The sequence below is a fragment of the Neurospora hispaniola genome, assembly GCF_033458365.1.
Source record: "Neurospora hispaniola strain FGSC 10403 chromosome Unknown B0T23scaffold_6, whole genome shotgun sequence".
Taxonomy (NCBI): domain Eukaryota; kingdom Fungi; phylum Ascomycota; class Sordariomycetes; order Sordariales; family Sordariaceae; genus Neurospora; species Neurospora hispaniola.
The window spans coordinates 2,369,355-2,390,905 of record NW_026944411.1 but is presented as its reverse complement, the minus strand read 5'-3'; the positions used below and the strand labels follow the sequence as shown (position 1 = coordinate 2,390,905).

Here is a 21,551-nt window from a genome sequence, read left to right as displayed (position 1 = left end):
TACCAATACCACTACCACCACCCACCCACCCCCAAAGCTTCCTACTCCCTTCCGCCTACATTCATCCTCCTCCTCCTCCTCCTCCTCCTCCACTCAACCCAAACACCACATAAGAGTCATGAGCCCGTTACTTCTCCGTTGTACCACCCACTCTAAACCACCGATGTCCCCTCTCCTCCCACCCCGCCGCCGGCCCAACATGCATCTCCCTCCAACACCGCACACAGTACCCATCATACTCACACCCTTCACATCGAATCGTAGCATCCTCCAAACAAACCTTACACCACCTCCTCGCATCCTCGTCGGTATAGCTCTCGTCTCTGCCTACCCATCCTCTTTTGGTACTTTTGGTCTGGTACTTTGCAGAAGCAGGCGGGGGAGGAGGCAAGAGAAAAGAAGAATCATCGGCGGGTAGAATTAAAGTGGTGGTGGGCACGGAGGGAAGGCCGAAGGCGTCGGTTTTGATGGGGGTTGAGCGCAGGTGGGAGAGGCGGGCGGTGAGGGAGGGGATGTCGTCGTCTACTGCACCTACTTGTTTGCCGCCGGAGGAGGCAGGGGAGAGGGTGGTGGAGGAGGGGACGGTGGGGAGGGTGAGGGAGGGGTTCCTCTCGGGGGAGGTGGTGAATGTGGGCGTGCGGGTTCCGGAAGGAGGGGAGGGGAGGGAGAAGGGGTCGTCGTCGGTAGGGCGGCCGCTCAGGTTGATTTCATCCTGGACTTGGTTGAGGATCCTGTTGGTTTCTTTGGTCATTGCTTCGCCGTCCGAGTCATCGTCGTCGCTACTGTCATCGTTGTTGTGGTCATCTGCAAAAGAATTGTTGTTTGGCTTGGGAGCCAGTTCCGATAGAAGTTTCTGGACTTTGTGCTCGTCGTTTTCGATTATGCCATCATCATCATTGTCGTAGTTGTTGGGGTTAGCAATAGCATGGATATCAATGTCTTCCTCATCCTCCTCCTCGGCAGGAACATCTTCTTGCAGGTTTAGGTCATCTTGTAGACCTTCCAGAAGCTCATCCAGAGCTTGATCGTCTACTTCTTCTAGACCCCAAGCTGAGAATAGTAGCTGCGTTTGTATCTGGGTCTTTGTATCCTCATCCTGAGATGATTCTTGATTGATGTTTCGTGAAACTGGCGTTTGTCCTCTTTTGAGAAGAGGCTGGGAACTATCGTGGCCTTTCATTCGTGTATCTGGTTCCGGCTTTGACGAGGCGGTATGAGCCTGACCGCTTCCCGGAGAAGCTGACGACGGCACGGATGTTGAAGATGCATTACGAAGCACCCGCAACCTCTCGGTCAGAGCATCGTCTTTTGAAACCGACGGTGCAGAGCCAATGGTCAAAGAAGGCTTCACCGGTGCAGTGTCATTGGTAGTGGTAGAAGCGGGGCTACAAGTCACTCAGCGTTTCAGTATGGTGAATTCTCAGAGGAAGATTCATGTTGGTCAGGCTTTACTTGAGTGGGCCAAGCTTGCTGCTAGAATCAAGTGTGACACTGGTGGACTTGAGGGCGTTGAGTCTGTCCAGAAGTGACTGATCTAAGGAGTCATTGGCCGGGCGATCTGAAGCCATGCCTGCAACAGATCGGGTAGAGTCAGGGGAAGTGCGGCTGAACAGGCGGATTGGGTTTTTAAGGCTGGGTGTGATTGAATATTGATGTGATGGTCACGGTCTCCCAGCAGTTGAACTGATTCACCGGTTGGAGGTTGTAATCTCGCGATGCGATAAGGCGTGTCTGGGTTCAGCTCAGGCACGTCTGCAGGAGCCTTTCTGCAGGGGCGTCGGGGCCGGGCCGTCCAAGCCAAAGGGGACAATTGAGCGATTGGGAAGGTCAAGAGGACAGATGTGTTCGAAAAATGGATCGTTGTTCCGTCGAAATCCAATCGGGGAAAAAATAGCGGTCCGAGTCAACTGTGTCAAGTCCGGATGCTTTGGCGGGAGGTCAAGAGGCATGCGGTCGTGAAACCGGGGCGAGACTTTGGGCTGCCGGGGCAAAAGTGGGGCCACCCCGGGGATCGGAATTGGGAATGGCCATGTTGCCATCCATTGCATATGTGTACAAGTTGGGCAGATTTCAAGGCGGATTCGGATATGTATGTACACTAGACCTCGCGTTGATTCGAGGCTGAATGGCAATTTGAGGCATACAAAAGTCCTATCATAGATACGAGACGACTGTTACCGTTTCGCTGGTGATGCCGACCAATCACTAACAGCTGCCGACTTGGTCACTTTCAACCATGTAGATACATAGCAACCAGCCCCAATAACATTGGCCGGGCTCCTGATGGGGATGCAGATGAAGCTACTCCAAACGGTCTTACGTGACTCTGGTGTGCGGCATGCCCAGTGATTGGTAAAGATTGCTGCCCAAGACCAGTGAAAAGGTGACAATGGCACGTTCTCTCTGCAGGGGAAGTGGCCATCTGATATGGCCACCGAGCAGACACGTGCAACTGCACTGCACTGCCTCGCAAGCCAAAAGCTTAACCCGTCGTCTGTCAGCCGACAGCATCACCGACAACGTCCCCGGCACCGGACAACTATCCGAGCATATCCATCTAAATCATCAGAGTGTGGGGTGCGGTATGCAAATTCAAGTCACAAAGTGAATGGTCGATATGGCTCCTGGAAGATTAGTTATGGGTCATGGCTGTGTCTGGGATGGGATGTCGTTGGCGATTTAGGGTCTCTTGCACCATAGGTCAATTTCACTCAAGTGACGATCCTGACGATCCAGGGCACCGCGGATTCATGCCACAATAATAAGGCGCTCCAATAAAAAGTAGCTTCTCTATCGGCAGTTGCCGAGTTGCGACTGGTTGGTGGACAATGACTTCATCTGCTGCGCTGCCGGAGCATCCAGCGTAAACTTTGCCCCGGTCTCGTAGGACGGGTGAGGTCACTGAGGTCACCCAGCCAGAAGGCATTTTACCTAATTTGGCCACTCACTGCCCAGTTTCGCGCTCTCAATCGCGAGGTGTCGGGCTTACACCAAAGAGCCAACCATATTACACAAATCTGCCATTCAGTCAGGCTGATGAAAGGCGTCTTTGTCATGTGAGCGGTCGATGCTATGAGCAAGTTAGGTGGCTACTTACTATGCACAGAGCCAACTTTGCTGGCTTTGAAGCGAGTGATGGCCGGGGGGCACGTGCCCTCTTCCCGTCGTCTTTCATAACCAACTGCCTGCCATGTTAAGTGAGGAATGGAAGGGCGGGCATACAGACGGCGCAGATGGCGGCTGAAGGTGGATTTTTTCAGGGAGCAGCGGCCGCAGCACAGGGTACTACTAGATCATTGGTGTTAGTGACTACCTTTAATGGGTGAGGCAATCGGCTACGCTTTAAGGTACTGTCTATCTGCCCCTAACGCAGTGGCTTAGCGGCGACGGAGAACGGATCCCCCCCGTCATGTCATCTCCTTCCATCTTTCAACTAAGTAACGCAAGGTAAGTTTAGCACCATCAAGTTTCCCTTCCCTTCTTGGCGTGACGAAAGTTGGTGCAAGGAAACCTGGCTGCGCCATGGCTTTCCAGCCTTTGGTTTTTTTGGGGAGCGGTCAGCTTTTTGCGGCGACCAAGATCTTTTAGGTTCCCTTTTCCTTACATCAGCCCGCATTTCCCGGACCCTTCATTCGCCCCTGTTGGTTGCATCCATACTGTAGTCATACATTCGGCATTTATATACTACTTTTCCATCCCAGTCCCGGCTCCTTGGCTCTGTTTCGCCTCTTGGCCTGTGACCGGGCAGGTCTTAAATCTTTTGCTTCCCCGGATCCTACTCATCTCCGCTTTCTCCACGACCACCTTATATCTTATCAACACCCTAATCTTCCGAAACACATCATACCAACCACAACACAGCATATCATATCATGAAGATCGATCTCGCCATCCTTGTCTCGGCCCTTTGTGCCAATCCGGCACTTGCCCTCGTCGCACCAACATCCGACCTTGCGCGACGTGAACCCGCCGAGCCCATCCAGATCGTCAACCGTGACGTTGACGCTACTTCGCAGGAACTTTGGAAGCGCAGAGGTGGAGGAGGTGGCGGCGGTCGCGGTGGTGGTGGTGGTGGTGGTGGTTCCGGCGGCGGTAACAGTGGAGGAAGTGGCGGCGGACGCGGCGGCAGCAGTGGAGGAGGTTCAACCGGAGGAAGCTCATCCGGCTCAGGGTAAGTCAACACTCTTCACCTCACCGACTTTTTTTGCTTTTGCTCTCGATTTTCACCGTCGGTTGTTGCAATTTGTGTGGGAGAGTGTAGGCATTGCGTTCGTCATGCAGGGCGACGCTAATGTTTGTTTGTCTACAGGAGAGGCGGCAGTGGAAGCAGCGGAAACAGTGGTTCTGGTTCATCGTATGTGTTTCCATTTTCAATTCGTGTTCTCTAACTCCCATGATTGTGAAAAGGCGGTCATCGGGAGTCTCTCAACCTGCGAGCTCGTCCTACAAAGGTTCTTCGGGAAGCTCGTCCTACAAAGGTTCTTCTTCGGGAAGCTCATCCTACAAAGGTTCTTCTTCGGGAAGCTCTTCCCAAAAAGACCTTTGGTACTACGGGGGCGCCTCCTCTCGTGGGAAACCCAACAACAAACCGAAGCAGAGATCCTCGTATGCATCAGCAGCAAAGTCATCTTTGGGAGACTTCCTGCTAGATCTCGCAGGCTCTCCAACCCTTTCCAGTCTTTTATTTAACCGTTCAGTGAACCTTGCATCTTACTAACATGAAGTCTTTCCAACAGAGGCCCCAAGACATCGCCAACTTACAATGGTGGTGGAGCAACCAAATATGGAAGCGGGCCAAAGCCTGCCTACGGTGGTGGCCGCTATTACGGAGGTGGCGCGGTGCAACCATACCAGTCCGGTATGAGGTCGCCATCCGGCATCCGCCCCTTCGCTCTCGGTGCTGGTATAGGACTTCTCGCCGTCTGGCCCGCCGTTTGGCTTTATGGTGCTTACATGTACCCCTACCACAACTTGTACACCTACCACAACCAGACCTCCGACCAGGACGAGACCCGCAACGTCACCTGCGCCTGCGACCCATATAACGTCTGCGGTTGCGACGACAATACCAATACCACCTATATTGACGACCTTATTGGGAACGGAAGCTACTCTTCGTTGAACCATTCCTTGATTACCGTCGCCACTGTTGACGGAACCGACTACCTCCTGATCAACGGTACCTTGCCCAATGGTACGACTGCGTCCGGCGGTACGGATGATGATGATGGTACGACTACGTCCGGCGGTACGAATGGTGGTGAGAGCAGCGCTGCTGGTCTCCGGAGGTTGCTAGAGCACGCCGGATGGTGGCCGGTCGTGGCCACTGTTGCGGCAACCGTATTCGCAGTCTAAAAGCAGTTTCCCCAAGAAACCTATGGGTCTGATGACGAGTTCTGAGCAACATGAGATATCCCTCTATACTCGGGGTATCAGCAGTCTTTCGATTATCCTACAACACAGTTCTTGATACTATTCACGAAATGAAAGCTGGTAAGGACGAGGAGTGGCTATAATGCCAACTAAGGGCGAAAAAAAAAAGGAAGAAGAAAATCACATGAATACGAGGTTGATGATGGACCCGATACCCCTAGGTTTTAATGATTTATTGACAGGATCCTGTTTTGGTTTTGTATACCACCGTACATAGATGATTTCAAGATTCCACGATCTGGTTCATGAATAACAAAATCGGTTAATTGACTAGTCTACTAGCCAAGCTCCAGTTAACCCACAGAAAAAAAAAAACTGGAGGGAAGTTTATCCGAACAGCCCGTAAGCAGACATTAGAAGTCGTGACCCTACAACGCATCCCCCCCCACAATGCATCGCGTCCCACATCGCGTTTCCCCAACAACAATAACAATACCCTCAATTTACGAACCCCTATAACTTTATTAAATTAAGTCCGATTATATTTGAAACGGTCGTAATAGCTTTAATAAAGGACCGACTAATTGATTAGTGTAATTCCAAAATCTCAATCCAATAGCTATCTCTAATATAAAAGGAATTTATCTATAAATGGATATTAAATAAGGAGAAGGTTGGCCGAACTCCTAATTGTTATTAGGTAATTAGGTTTATAATATCGATATTAAAAAGAGGAGGTAATAATAAATAATTGGGCGCCTAATAAATAGACCGGTTTATTAAAAGGTATCCTTCTATTAAGATTAAACTTTTAAACCTACTCGAATTAATTAGAGTAAGGGGGTCTATTAAGGAAGCCTTTATTACCTTCTTCGATCTTATAGAAGCCTAGATTTATAATAAAGCTATTATCCTAGTTAATATTACTAATATAGACGAATACGGACTTTAAAAGTTGGAATTAAGGAATAGGAAGGTCTTTAGGACCGTTCTATTAAAGAAGGTATACTTAATAATAACCGATATAACTACTTAAGTAATTATTATTGAATTTAGTATAGCTAAGGGTAAGCGGTTGATTCCCGTCGTCGTTTTTACTAGTATAAACCTTTAAGGTTAATAGTTCTCTAATAATATAGATAATAAGTTTAAAAGTTGGAAGTATAATAGTACCCTAAGTGGATAGAGTAATTTATAGATTGTTCTACGTTGGTTGAAGGAGGTTTATTTATTAGAAACGAAGTTAGTTAATAATAGTTGGCGTTTTTTAATCCTTAATGAGTATATTAGTTATTTAATTAACGATTTCCTTTTTAAAGCTTTTTAATATAATATTTAATTACTCTTTTTACTTCCCTATATTTTTTATAAAATTCAATTATTCGATCGATCTGTATTTGCAGCTGTTAAGTTATATTTTAGAGATTTAACTAGAGATTTTGCCTCCTTCTTAGTATTTGTACCGGTAAATAGATAACGGTTTTTCTAATATTATTAGGAAGTATTAAGAAGGGGGGTGAGCTCTAGAAACCTTAGATCTAGGTTTAAAAAGACTGGGATATAGCTAATAAATAGATCTATTATTATTAATAACTCCGAGGCTATATTTAATAACGATGCTTTACTAGTTTAGTTATTACTATTTAAAATGTTACTTAAGGACGAAATATCTAAAGTTAATTATATTTTTAAGATTCCCTAGAAGTCTAGAGATATATTGGGTAGTATTTATAGTAAGTTAATTGCTATTAATTGTAATATTAGAATAGTTTACACTAAGGCAGCTAAGGCTTTCAATGTAATAGAGTAACACGGGTATCTTCAAATATCACAATGCTAGTACATACTATAATATTAAAGAAGAAGATAATGGAGGAAGAAAGGCGTAGCCGGAGGCTGCCCTGCGCGGGAATCCCTTTATAGGAATTCCCTTATCTTATCGCTAACCTGCAAGTCTAGCGACCGGGCAAGTTAGGTACGTATTAAAGTATGTGCCAAGGTACGCTATTACCTCTATCGGGGGTAAGTATAATTGTAAATTATATTTAATCTACTCTAATTAATTAATTCTAATATATATAATACATAGGATTTAATAATTCCGTATTAAATCCCGGCGCTATAAAGAGAATACTATTGTCCTTAATAGGAATAGCTTTACTTTTATTGTAGAGAATGCTTTCTTAGGGTATTAATAGCATCCACTCGATCCTTTTTATTTATAAAGCGGACTTTATACTATTTATCTATATAGGAATATAGGGTTTCCGGCTTACATTTATTTATACAATATTCCTAATAGTTTTTTACTAAATCCTTCGCATTTTCTAAATCTTTGGTATTTAGTTAATTCTTATTGTAATACCTATATCCTTTCTATTTAGCGTAGTATTAGAATTTACTATTAACCTATTTATATATAGCAATTTTATTAAATTTGTATTAGGGGTGCTTAGGGTCCGAATTGTTTTAGGAGTTTTTAATTAATTTTAATAGGGGAGTAGATTAACCGAAGGGGTCGGTATCGTTCGGGGTAGGTATTAAATAAGCGATTAAAATAATTAGGTAAATTTTTATTTTCGGGGGGAGGTTTAATTTGTATATTAATCGTCCGACCTTCTAAATAATTTTAAATAGGCCGGTACGTTATTATAATATTTTTTAAGAAGGGCGACCCGGGAGATAGTAATTATAGTTAAATTTGAGGAATATTTTATTTTTAATATTAAGATTAATTTGTTTATAGGCGGCGTTGTAGTGGATTTTAGCGTCGGTAATAGCGAAGTCTATAATTAGGTGCGCTTCCTATCGAATATAATCCCTAACGGCGGGATTATTTTGAAGAATATAGTTATTAGTATTTATAAATATATTTAGTAGTCCGATTAATTTATAATTAAATAAGTATTTGTAGGATAATATTTTAATATTTTTAATAAATGCGTTATTTAAATTCTATTGTAATAAGGGAATAATTAAAAATTAATTATATCCGAATTCGTAGTAGAAAGTATAGAATTGGATAGTTATTTTAATAATTTAGTTCTTTCTTTCTATTATACTATTACTAACTACGTAATAAGTAATTATTATAAGTAATTTAGTACTTATAGCCTTCTATATACCTTTTTAATATATAGATATGAACTTCCTATTTTAATTGGAAATAATTCTAATAGAAAATCCCTAATTATAGAGAAGGAGTATTTAAATTATAATAATTCTTTATTTTATAGTTATATAAGTAGAGTAATTTAGGATTATTAATAATCTTTTCGAAGTTTTATTAGTAATTAGTAATAAAGAATCGAAGGTATTATAATTAGCTATTTACTATAGGGTATTTTTAAATGATATTTCTAATAAGTTAATAATAAAATTAATTAATATAATTCTTATTAGTAAGGTTTTATCTGGGCGGATAAATTAGTAATTACTAATCGGAGGGTTATAGTCTATTTAATTAAGTTAGTAAATTAAATAGTATTTAATATATTATCTAACTAAGCGAATCTTATTTAGGAAGGATATTCCTTTTAATTCGTATATTATATAGTTACGGTTAAAGTAATATTTATTATTATAGACGGTTTTTAAGATATTCTTAATGAATTTATAGGGTATATAAAGACTATTAATGTATCCTTTAAATATTTTTATTTGCTAGTTATAGATGAGTCCGTCTCTTATAAAGAAAGGGTAGCCGGGCTTAGAAAAAACGATATTTCTATTTTTAGAGACCTTTTTATACTATTGGAAATATTCTATTACTTTAGTAAACTTCTTATTAAATAAGTAGGTTATTATATATACCTTACGGAATTTAGGGTTTATTTAAACTTTAGAGAAGGTATATTAAACGCCCTTAAGGGTATTAATAAATAGCGTTTTATTTTCCTAAATTTCGTTTAATATAAAAGGGCTATTGGGATTACTGGCTTTATTACTTATAGTTTTTAAATAATTTAATGCATTTAGAACGAAGTTGAATTTATTAGGAATATAGAAGACTTTTAGCTAATACCCGAATAAATAAATAGAGGTATTAATTAGCCGTCGGTTTGTATAGTTTATTAAAGTTATATAGAGGGAAATTTATTCTATAATCCCTTTTGTAGTTAAATAATTTATAAAAATTATTACTAGTAGAGAGTAAAAATATAATTAAGTATATAGTTTTTTAACCGCCTATATTAGGTATATAACTTTGAGTTTGGAAGGTTTATATTTAATTTCTACTTTAGTTAATACTTTATTTAAGAATATAATAGGTAAGATTTAGGATAATAGGATTTGGGAATTGCCGGTTTAAATATATTCCAGTTTAAAATAGAATATTATAACTCCGAAACTTCGTTCGAAAGACCTATTAATTTATGAAAATATTTAAATATTAGGATTTAAATATTAAAGGATTATTAGTTCGTTATATATAGCTTTTTAAATAGTTTTAAATATTTATTTTTCCGGATCTATAGGTTTAAAAAAGGTCCTAATACAATAGGCGGTACGTTGGGCGGGTTTGCCGTTCTCGATTTTATTAATCTTTTATCCTTCTATTAATAATAAGACTTTTTTAAATTGAAGGGGGTTAATTAATTAGGCGTAGTATAGAATTAAATATTAGAGAAATCCCGTACTTCTAATATATTATTTTAATACTTTTAAATTATTAGGAAAGATTAAGATTTTAAATGCCTCTATCCGCTCTTTAATTGTTAATAATCCGAAATTATTAATGTGAAATCCTAATAATCCGATGTTAGAGTAATTTAAATAAAATTTTTTAAGCGAAAGTATAATATTCTTAGAGAGAAAGAGGGAAAAGATTGTATTTAAATACTTTAGATAATTATTTATAGAATTGGAGGTAATTATTATATTATTAATATATACCTAATAATAGTCTTTATATTCCTTTAAGAGCGTATTTATAAAGCGTTAGATATAAGTTAGAGTATTCATAAAGTTTATTTATACGACGGTTGGTTATTCGAGACTTTAGTAGGTAATTAGGGTAAATTAGTCCTAATACTTCTACTATACTCTAAATTAATAAAAGAAGGAGATAATATTAATAATAGTAATAATTACCTTTCTATATATAAATATAATAATCTCTCTTTAAAATAGTAGGGGGTAATTATTTAGGATAATTAGACTATTAAAGATTTATAAATTAATAATTAGGTAACCTTTTAAGTTATTCTTTATTTTTCGTTAAATAATAAAGATTAGATAGGTAAATAGGGTAGTGTATTTAACCTAATCTATTTTTCTTTAGCGGTATGGAGTATTAAAAATTTTATTAATTATAACTTAGTCCTTTTTACTAATTAAGTATATCTTTATAGCGATTTTATAATTTTATTAACTATTTATTAATAGGACTTTTATTATTTCGTTATTGAATATATTTATTAACTTACCCTCCTTTTAAAATTTTAGGAAGCAATTAATAAATTATTTTAAGGCCGCTATTACCTGATTATTATTAGCGTAAATATATATTCCCTCCTCTATAGTAATTTCGGGCGCCTTCTTATTTATTCGAATACTGAAAGTAAAATACTTCTCTAGTATTTTAGGATAGGGGTTGGATATTTTAGAAGGTTTGTCTTTTGGTTTAGTAGGTTAGGTATTGGGATTTACGGGCGGGATAATTACTATATTAATTAGTATTGTAACGTTAAAGTCGAAATTGATATTAGTTAGTATATAATAAGTCTAGTAGGTTATTTTAATTGCCTATTTAATAGGGAGGTTACTATCCTTTATAATACTAAGTACCTACGTAATTATAATAGTATTGTAAACATCGGTTTAAATTATAGTAAGGAATCCGTCGGCGTTATATTTTATAATTTTTCCAACCTTCTATTTACGAGGAATAGTTAATATTTTGTTACTTATATTTTTTATTAAAGTAACTATAGGGGAATAAGCGTTAATAACTGTATTAACGATTACGGAGTAAGAAGAATTGAAAAGAAAGTTTTTATCCTTTGGGAGGGTAGTATAATAGATTGGTACTATACGCTCCTTTCCTAATTGTAGGATTATTTTTTTTATTATAATTACTTTCTTAATATAGCGATTTGGTAATTTAAGGACCTTAAATACTATACTAAAGTCGTTTTATAGAAAGCGAATTTCTAAAGTATAATAATTAATATTTATTTATTATAAATAGAAGAAAGAATTTACTAATAAAAAGTTGGGTTTGAATTTATTAATTACTTAGCCGGTTATTATAATTTTTAAGAGGGTAGGGCTTCCTTTAATATTTATATTAGGTTAATAGAAAATAAATATAACCTATTCTATTAATTTTATTAGTTTCCCTCCTACTCCTTTAATTCTAGTAGAAAATTTAATGGATATTATATATTTAAGAGTATTAAAAAATATGCGATTAATAATGGTTTTACTTACGTTAGGGTCTATATATATTTCTACTAGGTTAATTTTAGGGGAGGTTTGGGTTAGAATATATAAATAAGTAAACTTTGAAAGGGGCTTTTTTTTAGAATATTTATTTATTTAAGGAGTGGCGGTTTAGATAGGTAATATAATAATAAAGTAAATTATATTTAAGTTTGTATCCTTAGTAGTTGAGAAGTCTTTTATATAGAAGTTGGTGTAATCGAAGATTTAGTTCCGCGAAGGGAAGTCCTATCCGTATTTTCGGTATTTATAAAAATTGGTATTAGAGATTGTAGATAGGACTTTATTAGCGTTAGTATTATTAATAGTTTAATAATTATTTATATATTATAATTTTAAAATTATTAAATCGAACTCTTTTAGGCACTTAGAATAAATTAATTAGTTATTATATATATAGTAAATTGAAGTATTCGAATTATATTCCTCCGAATTATTTATAAAATTAGTAGGATCTAATTCCGAAGTAGAATTATTATAGATATAGTTAGCGCGGATCCTACTAATATTGCAATTATAGTTATATCTGCTATTAAGTTCCGGGGTATAATCCTTAATACGGTTAATTTAATAATTTATTTTATTATAATTACGGTTTTTAGTATAATTACGGCTATCGCTACGATTGCGACTACAATTACGGTAATTGATTCGATTGTAGTTACAATTATTTCTTTAATTATAGTTGCGGTTGCGGTTACTATTATAATTGCGGTTGTAATAGTAATTATAATTATAATTGGGGGTTTACTTAGAATTCTTATTAATACGATCCAATTGGTTACTACGGGTAGAATACTTACTTTTGGCTATTGCGAATAAAATTACTTTAATTTTTTTAATATTTTCGAAATACTTTTTAATTTCTTTGAATAAGGGAGGGGCGTAGAGGATTATTTTAATATTAATATTTATATTATTCTAGATTTAGACTATAATACTATATTAATTATTACTATTTTTAGAGAAGATACCTATAGAATGGGCGAGACGAAGCTGTTTTAATATATATATAGATACGGTATTCTTATTTTTATAGATATTATAGAGAGTTAGCCTTCCTTTATTAAATTTTCCAATTGTAATAGTTGAGTTAGGGGTGAATTTAGCTACTAAGACTTTAATAAAGTTGTTGAATAACTTCTAGAAATATTATTATTTAGCGGGGTTTAATTAATTATATTATTATATATAGGTAATACCCTATAAAAAGGTCGGTTATATATAGATAAATTATTTTTTAATAGAACCGATATAATTGTTTTCTAAAAGAGTATTAAATTGGTTAGCGAATATAGTAGTATTAGTATAAATAATATTATTACTACTTTTAATTATATTTATATTCTTTAAGTTATTAATAAAGGGATTAAAAGTTTTAATATTATTACGTTTTATTTTAGGCTTATTGTTGGGGTTACTATATACCTAGCGGGTAATTAGAATATAATGGAGGTTATAAATATTAAAATATTTAAAAAGGAAATTTCGATTATTGCCCTTATTTTCTTTGTTATTAATATCGCTTCTATTACCGGAATTGCTGGGGGTAGCGGCGATAAGGTAATTATTTAAAATTAAAGGGGGAGTATTACTTTTAACCTTACTAGTAAGATAGTTTTTCTTTACGACGGGTATATAATTAATTTTATTAATTAATATAGGAATTTCAATAGGAAAAGTATCGGTTCTGCTAATATTGAAATGGAGCAAAAACCACACCAACACGAAAAGCACCCTGCCACACCTAAATGTAGTGAGGAGCAGATCTGGAGTTGGACATGGCTTTCGTCCTTAGGAACTGAGATAGAGTAGTAAAGTTACAATTTATTAACTACTACCAAAGACTAACGAGAAGGATAAGATTCTCCTTATTAGTCTTAGGTTGGCTAGATAGGTCTAGAAGTTAATTCTTTTATAGAAGGGTTATTAGGCTTACTATTACGAGGGCGTTCGACGGTAATTCTGTAGTGTAGGAGCGGGATTCTTTAGTCTATTTTCGAGGATAGGTGTTGTCTAGTCTAGTTTGGAGTGCCTCCCCTTCCTCTCTCCTCTTAGTCGGGATCTCCTCCTTATATCCCTTTTCTACTTATTACATTCCCAGGGTCCTGTCCGACCAGTGCAACAGATCTGCTCCTCAATAAACAATAAGCCAAGGCCCAAATACCTCTACCTATTATTTAAAAGCAAGAGTCCAGAGTAAAGAAAAGAAGAAAGCGTAGAGAAAAACAAGAAAACAAATGAACTACCCCACATCAATATCCTTTATAGTAGCGTACTTAATAGTAGCTTTATTAGCTTCGTTGCGGGTTAAGTCTAAAAAGGCTGTTACGTAAGTATTTCTCGCGTATAAATTACTGATTTATTATAAGTATTTGGTATATATCTCGGCCTATTTCTCTATTATATAGCGAAGACTATTATTATAATTGCGTAGACTATTAATTTATTCTATAAAGTTCTATTCGGTAAGCTCCTTATTTTTATTTATAGTTTTAGTAAAGTATAGGTTATAATACGCGTAAGTATACGGGCGGGTTAGTGGGCTACTATTATATATAATAGAGTTATAAAAGGTAGGGATATATTTATAAATTTTAAAATCCTTATATATATAAGGGAGAACTTTAATAAATTTAATACTTTCGCTATTTATAATTAGTTTAGTACGTTTAAGGATATTATTTTTACTAGTATAGTAATTGCTAAGCTCGTAAGTAGGGAGATAGATAGTAATAGTATTAGAATTTTCAAATTAGGTATTGGGAAAATGTCCCGGTATTTCGGTAATTCTACCTTTTCCTTTATCGAGTGGAGTAAGGTTGGTTTTACCGAAAATTAAGGAGGCAATAGCTTTTATAACTTTTTTATAATTAATTAAAATATTAGACTTAAATTTAGCTATAGTAGTAATAAATTTATTAATACGGTTGCTTTAAGCGCGGGTATTTCTAATATAGATTGTAAATTATCTATATATTTTAATTTTAAATTATTTTATATTGGTATTAACGTCCTTAATTATAGTATTTATATTATTAAAGCGCTTCTAAAGTTTTTTATTAATTATATAGTTAGGAATATTACTATAGGAGTTATTATTATTAGAATTATTCTCCCGGCTAATAGTTATAGTATTATAGTTATTTCGTTATGAGTTTTACTTCGGCGGCGATGTTTAATATAATATAAAATTCTCTAGGGGTTTAATTGCTAAAGATTATTGCGATTTACTAGGTAAGAAAGTGTTAATTATAATAGAAAGAACGTTATTAATAATATTAGACTTTAATTAATTTATAATAGTAGAAGGGCTAGTAGTATTCGATAATCTAAATTGGATTTGGGTAATATTACGAATTAGGGTAGAATTATTGCAGAATTAAAGTAAAATTAAGGATTAATTATTTAAACGGTTAATATTATATATTGAGGGTATGGATATTTTGTAAGGTAAGCGATGTAAGGCTATCTATTCCGGAGGGTCTTTATTAATTATAAAGTTTAAAATAAAGGTCGTTAAAAAGGGTAATATAAGTTCGCCTATTTATAATTATAATATTAAAGAGTAAAAAGATTAGGGTAATAGTGAGGAGAGTAAATAGGAGGCCGATTTTTATTAGTACTATTGTTATAACGAACGATTAATAAGATTAGTAGGAAAGAGAAAGTAATAGTTATCTTTCGATAAAATAATCGCGGGTTACCCTTCGTATTGAGATTTAAAATAGAAGTTCGGATTGGGGTAGTACGGGGGTTCTAATATATTCGTTCGATACGAGTCGATATAAGTAAAAGGTTATAGTGTGGGAAGTACGTAATACTATTTTTATAACGAATAATTGTAAATTTAGGGGAAGCGCCTAATACTATTTTTATAATAAGTAATTGAGAGTTTAAAAGTAATTACGGGGTTGGCGTTTTACAATAAACGATCTTACGATTAAATTAGTAAATTTATAATAACGGAGGTTAACGAATTTACTAGAAGATAGGTACGAGGAGTATACTATTTGCGATAGGTTATTATAATTATTTAATTGTAACTATTACTTAATAGGGTAATATAAGTGTTTTTAAATATTATAATACTAGTGTATATTATAATATTAAAGAAGAAGATAATAGAGGAAGAAAGGCGTAGCCGGAGGCTACCCTGCGTAGGAATCCCTTTATAGGAATTCCCTTATTTTATCGCTAGCCTATAGGTCTAACGATCGGGCAAGCTAGGTACGTACTAAGGTATATGCTAGGGCACGCTATTGCCTCCATTGGGGGTAGGTATAGCTGCAAGCTATGCCTAGTCTACTCTAGTTAATTAATTCTAGTGTATATAATGTATAGGATCCAGTAATCCCGTATTATAATAATAAGAACGCTAAGCTGGTTGTAAAAGACTACCAAATTTAGTATTTATAGACTCAATTAGACTTAATAAAACCTAAGGGTAAAAGGAAGGTTAATAAAGAAGGGGGTAATAATAGATTTGTACGTATAGAGGAGATTATTTAAGTTTGTAAAGCCTTAAAGTAAACCTCCAAGTATAGAAGGGTTACTACGGCAATAATAGCAACGAGACTACTATAAGAGTTAGGGAGAGCAGTTGAGTTAGTACTCTATACTATTCAAGAGTATTAAGAATAAGATTATGACATTTTAAAGTAGTAAAATCGCTGTAAAAGTGGCCAGTTTTCGATGTTATCTGGGTCCTGGTGATGAAATTACATGATGTATTGTGGGGGGGGATCCGTTGTGGGGTCACGATGTCTAGTCTCGGTGGCTGTGTGGCGACAACTTTTCAACGCTCGCGGCTTGTTAAGGTACAATCTACGCATGAGGCCAATCAGAAACCACCACGGCAGGCACCCGTCTGATCTCTGATGAAAAGGGTAAAGTGAAACAACAAACCTCATGAGGCATGTATCTTCCACAAGAACAGTAAAAACCCGTCTTCTTTCACAAAAGTCGCACCAAAACTCGGTTTCCATCAAATCAGAAGAACAAAGTAATCATGACGTCTCCCGAAGCTCCTGTGCCTGATGACCAACGTACACCCCCGCCACCAACTTTTGCCGGTCGTCTCAAGCTCGAAGACTTCAAGTTCGACGGTAATGGCTCAGCATCAGTATCGCCATCACCAGGCGGAATTCGCAGAAGCGCCCGTCTGTCCTCGACAACCAAAGCGACACCCGTAAACACAGATACATCCTCCTCTTCGGCATCTCCATCACGCAAAGCCACTCAAACCCAAACCACCACCACCACCATTACCACCACCTTGACAACAACAACAACAACAACAACCAAAGCCCGATCATCCAAACGAAAACTCATAACCCACACCTCTAGAACTACTTCTTCAACCTTCCCAACCCCATCCGACTCCGGATTTTCCACTCCCACCTCCAAACGCCCCAAACCCCTCCCCAAAAAGATCTACGACAACATCCCCCAAACCCTCCCCGACGCCCTCTCTCCCAATCTTCTTGTTCTATTCATCGGCCTCAACCCCGGCATCTCCACCGCCATCCAACAACACGCCTACGCGCACCCGACCAATCTTTTCTGGCGCCTCTTGTTTTCGTCCGGGATCACCCCCGTGTTATGTGCACCTTTTGAAGACCGCTCCCTGCCCGAGCGGTTTTCGCTGGGGTTGACCAACATCGTGGGGAGACCGACGCGAAATGGCGGGGAATTGACAAAGGGGGAGATGGACGAGGGGGTGGCAGTGTTGGAACAAAAAGTGAGGGTGTGGAAGCCCGAAGCTGTGTGTGTGGTGGGAAAGGGGATTTGGGAGAGTGTTTATCGGGTGAGGCAGAGGCAGAGGCAGAGGCAGAGGCATGGGAAAGCGGTGGGGTTGCTGCCGAAAGATTGGAAGTATGGGTGGCAGGATGAGAGTGAGAATATGGGTGTGGGTGGTGATAGTGGTGATGAGGAGGAGGAGACAAACACGACAACAGCTGGTGGGTGGAAGGGAGCGAGGGTGTTTGTGGCTACGAGTACTAGTGGGTTGGCGGCCACGGTTGGGAGGGCGGAGAAGGAGAGGATTTGGAGGGAGTTGGGGGAGTGGGTGGAGAGGAGGAGGGCAGAAAGGGAGAAAGAGAAGGGAGTGAAAGAGGAGGATGAGGATGAGGATCAAGGTCAGGGTGGTGTACTGGGTGAGTAATGTTCATGGTGTGAGGGGGTTTACGTTTGCATGTTTCTTAGCTGATTGGAAAGTCTCGTATAAAGTACTGGTTCAAGTATCGAACATTAAATGGAGGTATTTGAATTGAATAGAAATCAATGTCGCGCAAAACTTCGTCGCGCATTATTTAAGCGAAGAATGGTCTCATATACTCCCTCTGCCCCTGCATGTTCCCCGTGCTAGGCGAGCCTCACTCCGACTTCTCTTAACATGCCCATCATTTCACACATAGATCAATCCCACATTCCCTCTTACCAAGCACAATGCCCACCATCAATCCTCAGATCCGCGCCCGTCATGAAGCTGCTCGCATCACTGAGCAAGAAGATTGCCGCGCCGCGGTACTCCTCCGGGTAACTCAGCCTCTTGAGCATGTTGGCATCGGGCCAAGCGGTCCTGCGCTCGGGAAAGGCTTCAAAGAGGCCGGCCGTCATGGCGGTCACGATGTAGCCCGGCGAAAGCGTGTTGACGCGGATGCCATGCTCGCCCCATTCCGAGGCGAGGTTGCGGCCAAGCTGGAGGACGGCGGCTTTGGAGGCGTTGTAGGCGCTTTTTCGGGGGGATCAGTCGCTGGTTAAAACTTGAGGGGGAAGGAGGGAAAGAAGGAAGGAAGGAAGGAAGCAAAAAAAAAAAAAAAAAAAAAAAAAAAAAAAAAAAAAAAAAAAAAAAAAAAAAAAAAAAGAAACACAAGACTCACGGGCAAATCAAACCCCGATTAGCCACCGTCCCACTCATGCTCCCAATCAGCACCATACTCCCCGGCCACCCATTTTCCACCATGACCCTCGCCACCGCCTGCGCCGTCATAAACACCCCCGTGACATTCACGCTCATCATCTTGTCCGCATCCTCCTTGCTATATTCCAACGCGCTCGTCTCCTGCTGGATCCCCGCCGCAGCAATCAACCCATCCATCCTGCCCTCCTTCTTGGCAATCCCCTGCACAACTTCATTCAGCGCCTGCTGATTACGCACGTCCACACGGTGATAAGTGATGCTAGACCCCAATTCCTCGGTGGCGCGCTTAGCAACGGCGGAAAAGGGAGAGTCGGGATCGGTGGAAGGGTCGGGCAGAATGTCGACGACGTGCACACGCGCGCCGGCTTCGAGGACGGCCTCGGCTTGAGTGAGACCGACGCCCCGCCCGCCGCCGGAGATGAGGATGACTTTGTCCTGGAGGGAGAAGAACTCGGGGAGGCGTTTGGTGCGGTCGAGCTTGAAGGGTTCGGAGGCAGGGAGGGGACGGGAAGGGGTTTGGTGGAGGGAGCGGGTGTGGCTGAAAGGGGTGGTAATGGGTTGGGTGATGGCTCGGGGTTGGTGTTGGAAGAGTGCAGTGGTGAGTCTGGGGGAAAGGCGGGAGGTTGAATTGGGGACCATGGTGGTCCTGAGGGCCGAGATGGCCTTGGTGGTGAGTCTGGTCATTGTAGTTGATGGTAAGATTGCTGGACTGGGTTCTCTGAGATGTTGTATTGAGAGCTTGCAAGAGTGTCTGTAAATGAGGGTTTGTTAATGACTTTGGGGGCAAGCCAGACAGGTGATGTTATATAATCACTGGTGATGAATAGAGGGATCAAGGTGCTTGTCTAATTCATCAATCTACGAGTCACTCGTAGGTCGAGATCAAGATGATATTGCCAAGGAGGACAGATACAAACAACGAACAAAACACCAGAGGGGGAAGATGAGAAGGGAGCGGATTTGCTAAGTATGTACGATGTCGCTGTTGGTAAGATGTGATCCCAAAGCAGAAAGAACGATCGACGCAATGCCAGTTTTGACACCTGCAGCTGATGGATGTCGAGACGAATCGGTGCATGGCAAACCAACAACTGGACAAGCACCCCCTCACCTGAGAAGTCAACCTTTGGACTCGGCACGATGTGATGATGCATCACCACTCCCGTTTCTTCGCAGGAATCCTCGTTCTAGATCTTCATCTTGCAATGTTAGAGCCAACAGTCCCAATGTTGGAGCATAGCCTCCCGTTGAGGAGGGCTCGCTGAAGTTTGGTTTCCGCCTTCCTTTGCGGGCCAATGTTTGGTACAGAGCACCCTAGAATCTGGATTATCCCAAGTCAGCGAAGCACAAAAGCTCTAGATGTCGCAGTACGGGAATTCAAAATCCAATGCAACCTTGCAAGCTTGGCAAATGTCGAAGGATGAAGTTATCCTGGGACGGTTTACCGATTTTGGGGAACCCGGAGGGGGAAAACGAGGGGAACATCTCGACACTCAAGAGGAGGTGGCGTTCCGCCCTGCTTTTGAGAGTGGACAGAGTTGTGAAGGGTGCCGATTGAACACTTTAGAGCGCACATTGCCAAATCTACCATGCATGGCTGCGGTCTTGTTCTGATGGAAATTGATAGCAAAGGGGAAAGTCTACCTGTGCATGATGGTGAGGGGTTGGAAGGGGAGAAAAGCCGCCAATGGAAATACCCAGAGTGAGACTTGATAACTTTAGGTTCCAGTAGCTCACTCCCTCAGGAAGATACGTAGAAACACTTGACTCTTCTTTAGTCTGGTGTCCTTATGGCATCGGTCGTTTCTCTCTCCAACATACAGGAAAGAGCGTAGTTTTAATTGCCAGCGCATGACGCTCAATAATAACAGCTGTTTGCTATAGTGTACATGGCGAGAACTGTCGGCTTGTGTAGCACTTGTGCCACCTTAGCCGAGCACATTTACCCGGACTTGACGGTCCGCTCCTGAGGTGTGAATATCGCGTGTAACCCAACCATTTCATGTTCCGCTGTCAGAAAGGGGCATCCCGGGGCAATATCATGCATGCAATATTGTCCACGATTGGGAAGTGGATGATGCGACTGAGGAACAGCAGCAGTTGACCAAGTCCTTCTCCTTCGGGGTTGAATACTAACCTATGGGGCCGTTGCGGGAGACCCACCTGGGCTCCAAGCCCGGCCGGACCCCGCTTGACACCCCCGACCCTCGACTTGGCGGCACCGCGGGGGACGGGACCCGGGAGGTCCACCTTGTGTGTTGACTGCCGGACCATGCGGCGGCCGGGTAGGGTAACCGTACTGGCTTTCAAAGCAAAGTAGTGTACTGCACCACCTGCACTGCGCAGTGCAAAGCATCAATGCATCAGCCACGCTGTATGTACAAATTTGGCGTCAGCGCCGTTTGCCCGTCCTCAGTCGCTGTGTCTGGGGGTTGACGCTATCACAACACCTTTGCGACGCTCCTGACCATGGTGGCTTGGCGAAGACCCTTGGGGGTTTGGGGCTCTCGCTAAAATCCCCGCCCCCGGACGACGATAGCAGCGCTTGTTTTGTCCCATGCCGCCGTATTCGCAACCAGCAGCAGCTAAGGCTCGACCGAAATGGGTGGGACAGATTTGGAAAAAAGCCCCTTTGTAGGTCGGAAGAGCACTGACTGCACTGTTAACAAGCGCTGACAAATGTTGGGATGCGCTGGTATGTATCTAATACAGATCGTCCCGGTGGTTGTGGCCGTGGTCATGTCGGCATTACCGAGAGAGAGAGAGAGGAACAACGTGGCTGATGGAATCTCCGATGAGAAGACCC

General features: G+C 40.1%; 5 protein-coding genes across 5 annotated transcripts; 2 read left to right on the top strand and 3 right to left on the bottom strand.

The window, feature by feature from the left end:
* Positions 1-123: 123 nt before the first annotated feature.
* On the bottom strand, positions 124-2,036 carry B0T23DRAFT_385157 (uncharacterized protein). Its single transcript, XM_062837516.1, has 2 exons — positions 1,453-2,036; positions 124-1,385 (listed from the first exon to the last, which is right to left on the bottom strand). Exons 1-2 carry the CDS (start codon positions 1,566-1,568, stop codon positions 128-130), a joined length of 1,374 nt encoding a protein of 457 aa, XP_062691009.1. The 5' UTR covers positions 1,569-2,036; the 3' UTR covers positions 124-127.
* A 1,436-nt stretch (positions 2,037-3,472) lies between these two features.
* On the top strand, positions 3,473-5,737 carry B0T23DRAFT_414294 (uncharacterized protein). The gene is made up of 3 exons (XM_062839558.1): positions 3,473-4,171; positions 4,310-4,354; positions 4,725-5,737. The coding sequence occupies exons 1-3, from the start codon at positions 3,873-3,875 to the stop codon at positions 5,353-5,355; spliced, it is 975 nt and encodes a 324-aa protein (XP_062691008.1). The 5' UTR covers positions 3,473-3,872; the 3' UTR covers positions 5,356-5,737.
* A 4,286-nt stretch (positions 5,738-10,023) lies between these two features.
* On the bottom strand, positions 10,024-10,266 carry B0T23DRAFT_321977 (uncharacterized protein; the record flags this gene model as incomplete). The annotated part of the gene is made up of 1 exon (XM_062835270.1): positions 10,024-10,266. A coding segment is annotated over one exon (243 nt), but the record flags the coding sequence as incomplete, so codon positions are not given.
* Positions 10,267-16,608: 6,342 nt separating this feature from the next.
* On the top strand, positions 16,609-18,294 carry B0T23DRAFT_198489 (uracil-DNA glycosylase-like protein). The gene has a single exon (XM_062833337.1). The coding sequence runs from the start codon at positions 16,832-16,834 to the stop codon at positions 17,984-17,986; it is 1,155 nt and encodes a 384-aa protein (XP_062691006.1). The 5' UTR covers positions 16,609-16,831; the 3' UTR covers positions 17,987-18,294.
* Positions 18,123-19,509, bottom strand: B0T23DRAFT_198464 (uncharacterized protein). Its single transcript, XM_062833336.1, has 2 exons — positions 18,705-19,509; positions 18,123-18,556 (listed from the first exon to the last, which is right to left on the bottom strand). The coding sequence occupies exons 1-2, from the start codon at positions 19,427-19,429 to the stop codon at positions 18,259-18,261; spliced, it is 1,023 nt and encodes a 340-aa protein (XP_062691005.1). The 5' UTR covers positions 19,430-19,509; the 3' UTR covers positions 18,123-18,258.
* Between the last annotated feature and the right edge of the window lie 2,042 nt (positions 19,510-21,551).

What these genes read in the sequence shown, in the direction of transcription:
- B0T23DRAFT_198489 (XM_062833337.1), top strand. Translation starts at nt 16,832, where the DNA reads ATGACGTCTCCCGAAGCTCCTGTGCCTGATGACCAACGTACACCCCCG.
- B0T23DRAFT_198464 (XM_062833336.1), bottom strand. Translation starts at nt 19,429, where the DNA reads ATGACCAGACTCACCACCAAGGCCATCTCGGCCCTCAGGACCACCATG. An exon ending in AATCGGGGTTTGATTTGCCC is followed by an intron (nt 18,557 to 18,704) that starts GTGAGTCTTGTG and finishes CCCCCGAAAAAG; the next exon opens with CGCCTACAACGCCTCCAAAG.
- B0T23DRAFT_414294 (XM_062839558.1), top strand. Translation starts at nt 3,873, where the DNA reads ATGAAGATCGATCTCGCCATCCTTGTCTCGGCCCTTTGTGCCAATCCG. An exon ending in GGAAGCTCATCCGGCTCAGG is followed by an intron (nt 4,172 to 4,309) that starts GTAAGTCAACAC and finishes GTTTGTCTACAG; the next exon opens with GAGAGGCGGCAGTGGAAGCA. An exon ending in AACAGTGGTTCTGGTTCATC is followed by an intron (nt 4,355 to 4,724) that starts GTATGTGTTTCC and finishes ACTAACATGAAG; the next exon opens with TCTTTCCAACAGAGGCCCCA.
- B0T23DRAFT_385157 (XM_062837516.1), bottom strand. Translation starts at nt 1,568, where the DNA reads ATGGCTTCAGATCGCCCGGCCAATGACTCCTTAGATCAGTCACTTCTG. An exon ending in AGCAAGCTTGGCCCACTCAA is followed by an intron (nt 1,386 to 1,452) that starts GTAAAGCCTGAC and finishes AGTGACTTGTAG; the next exon opens with CCCCGCTTCTACCACTACCA.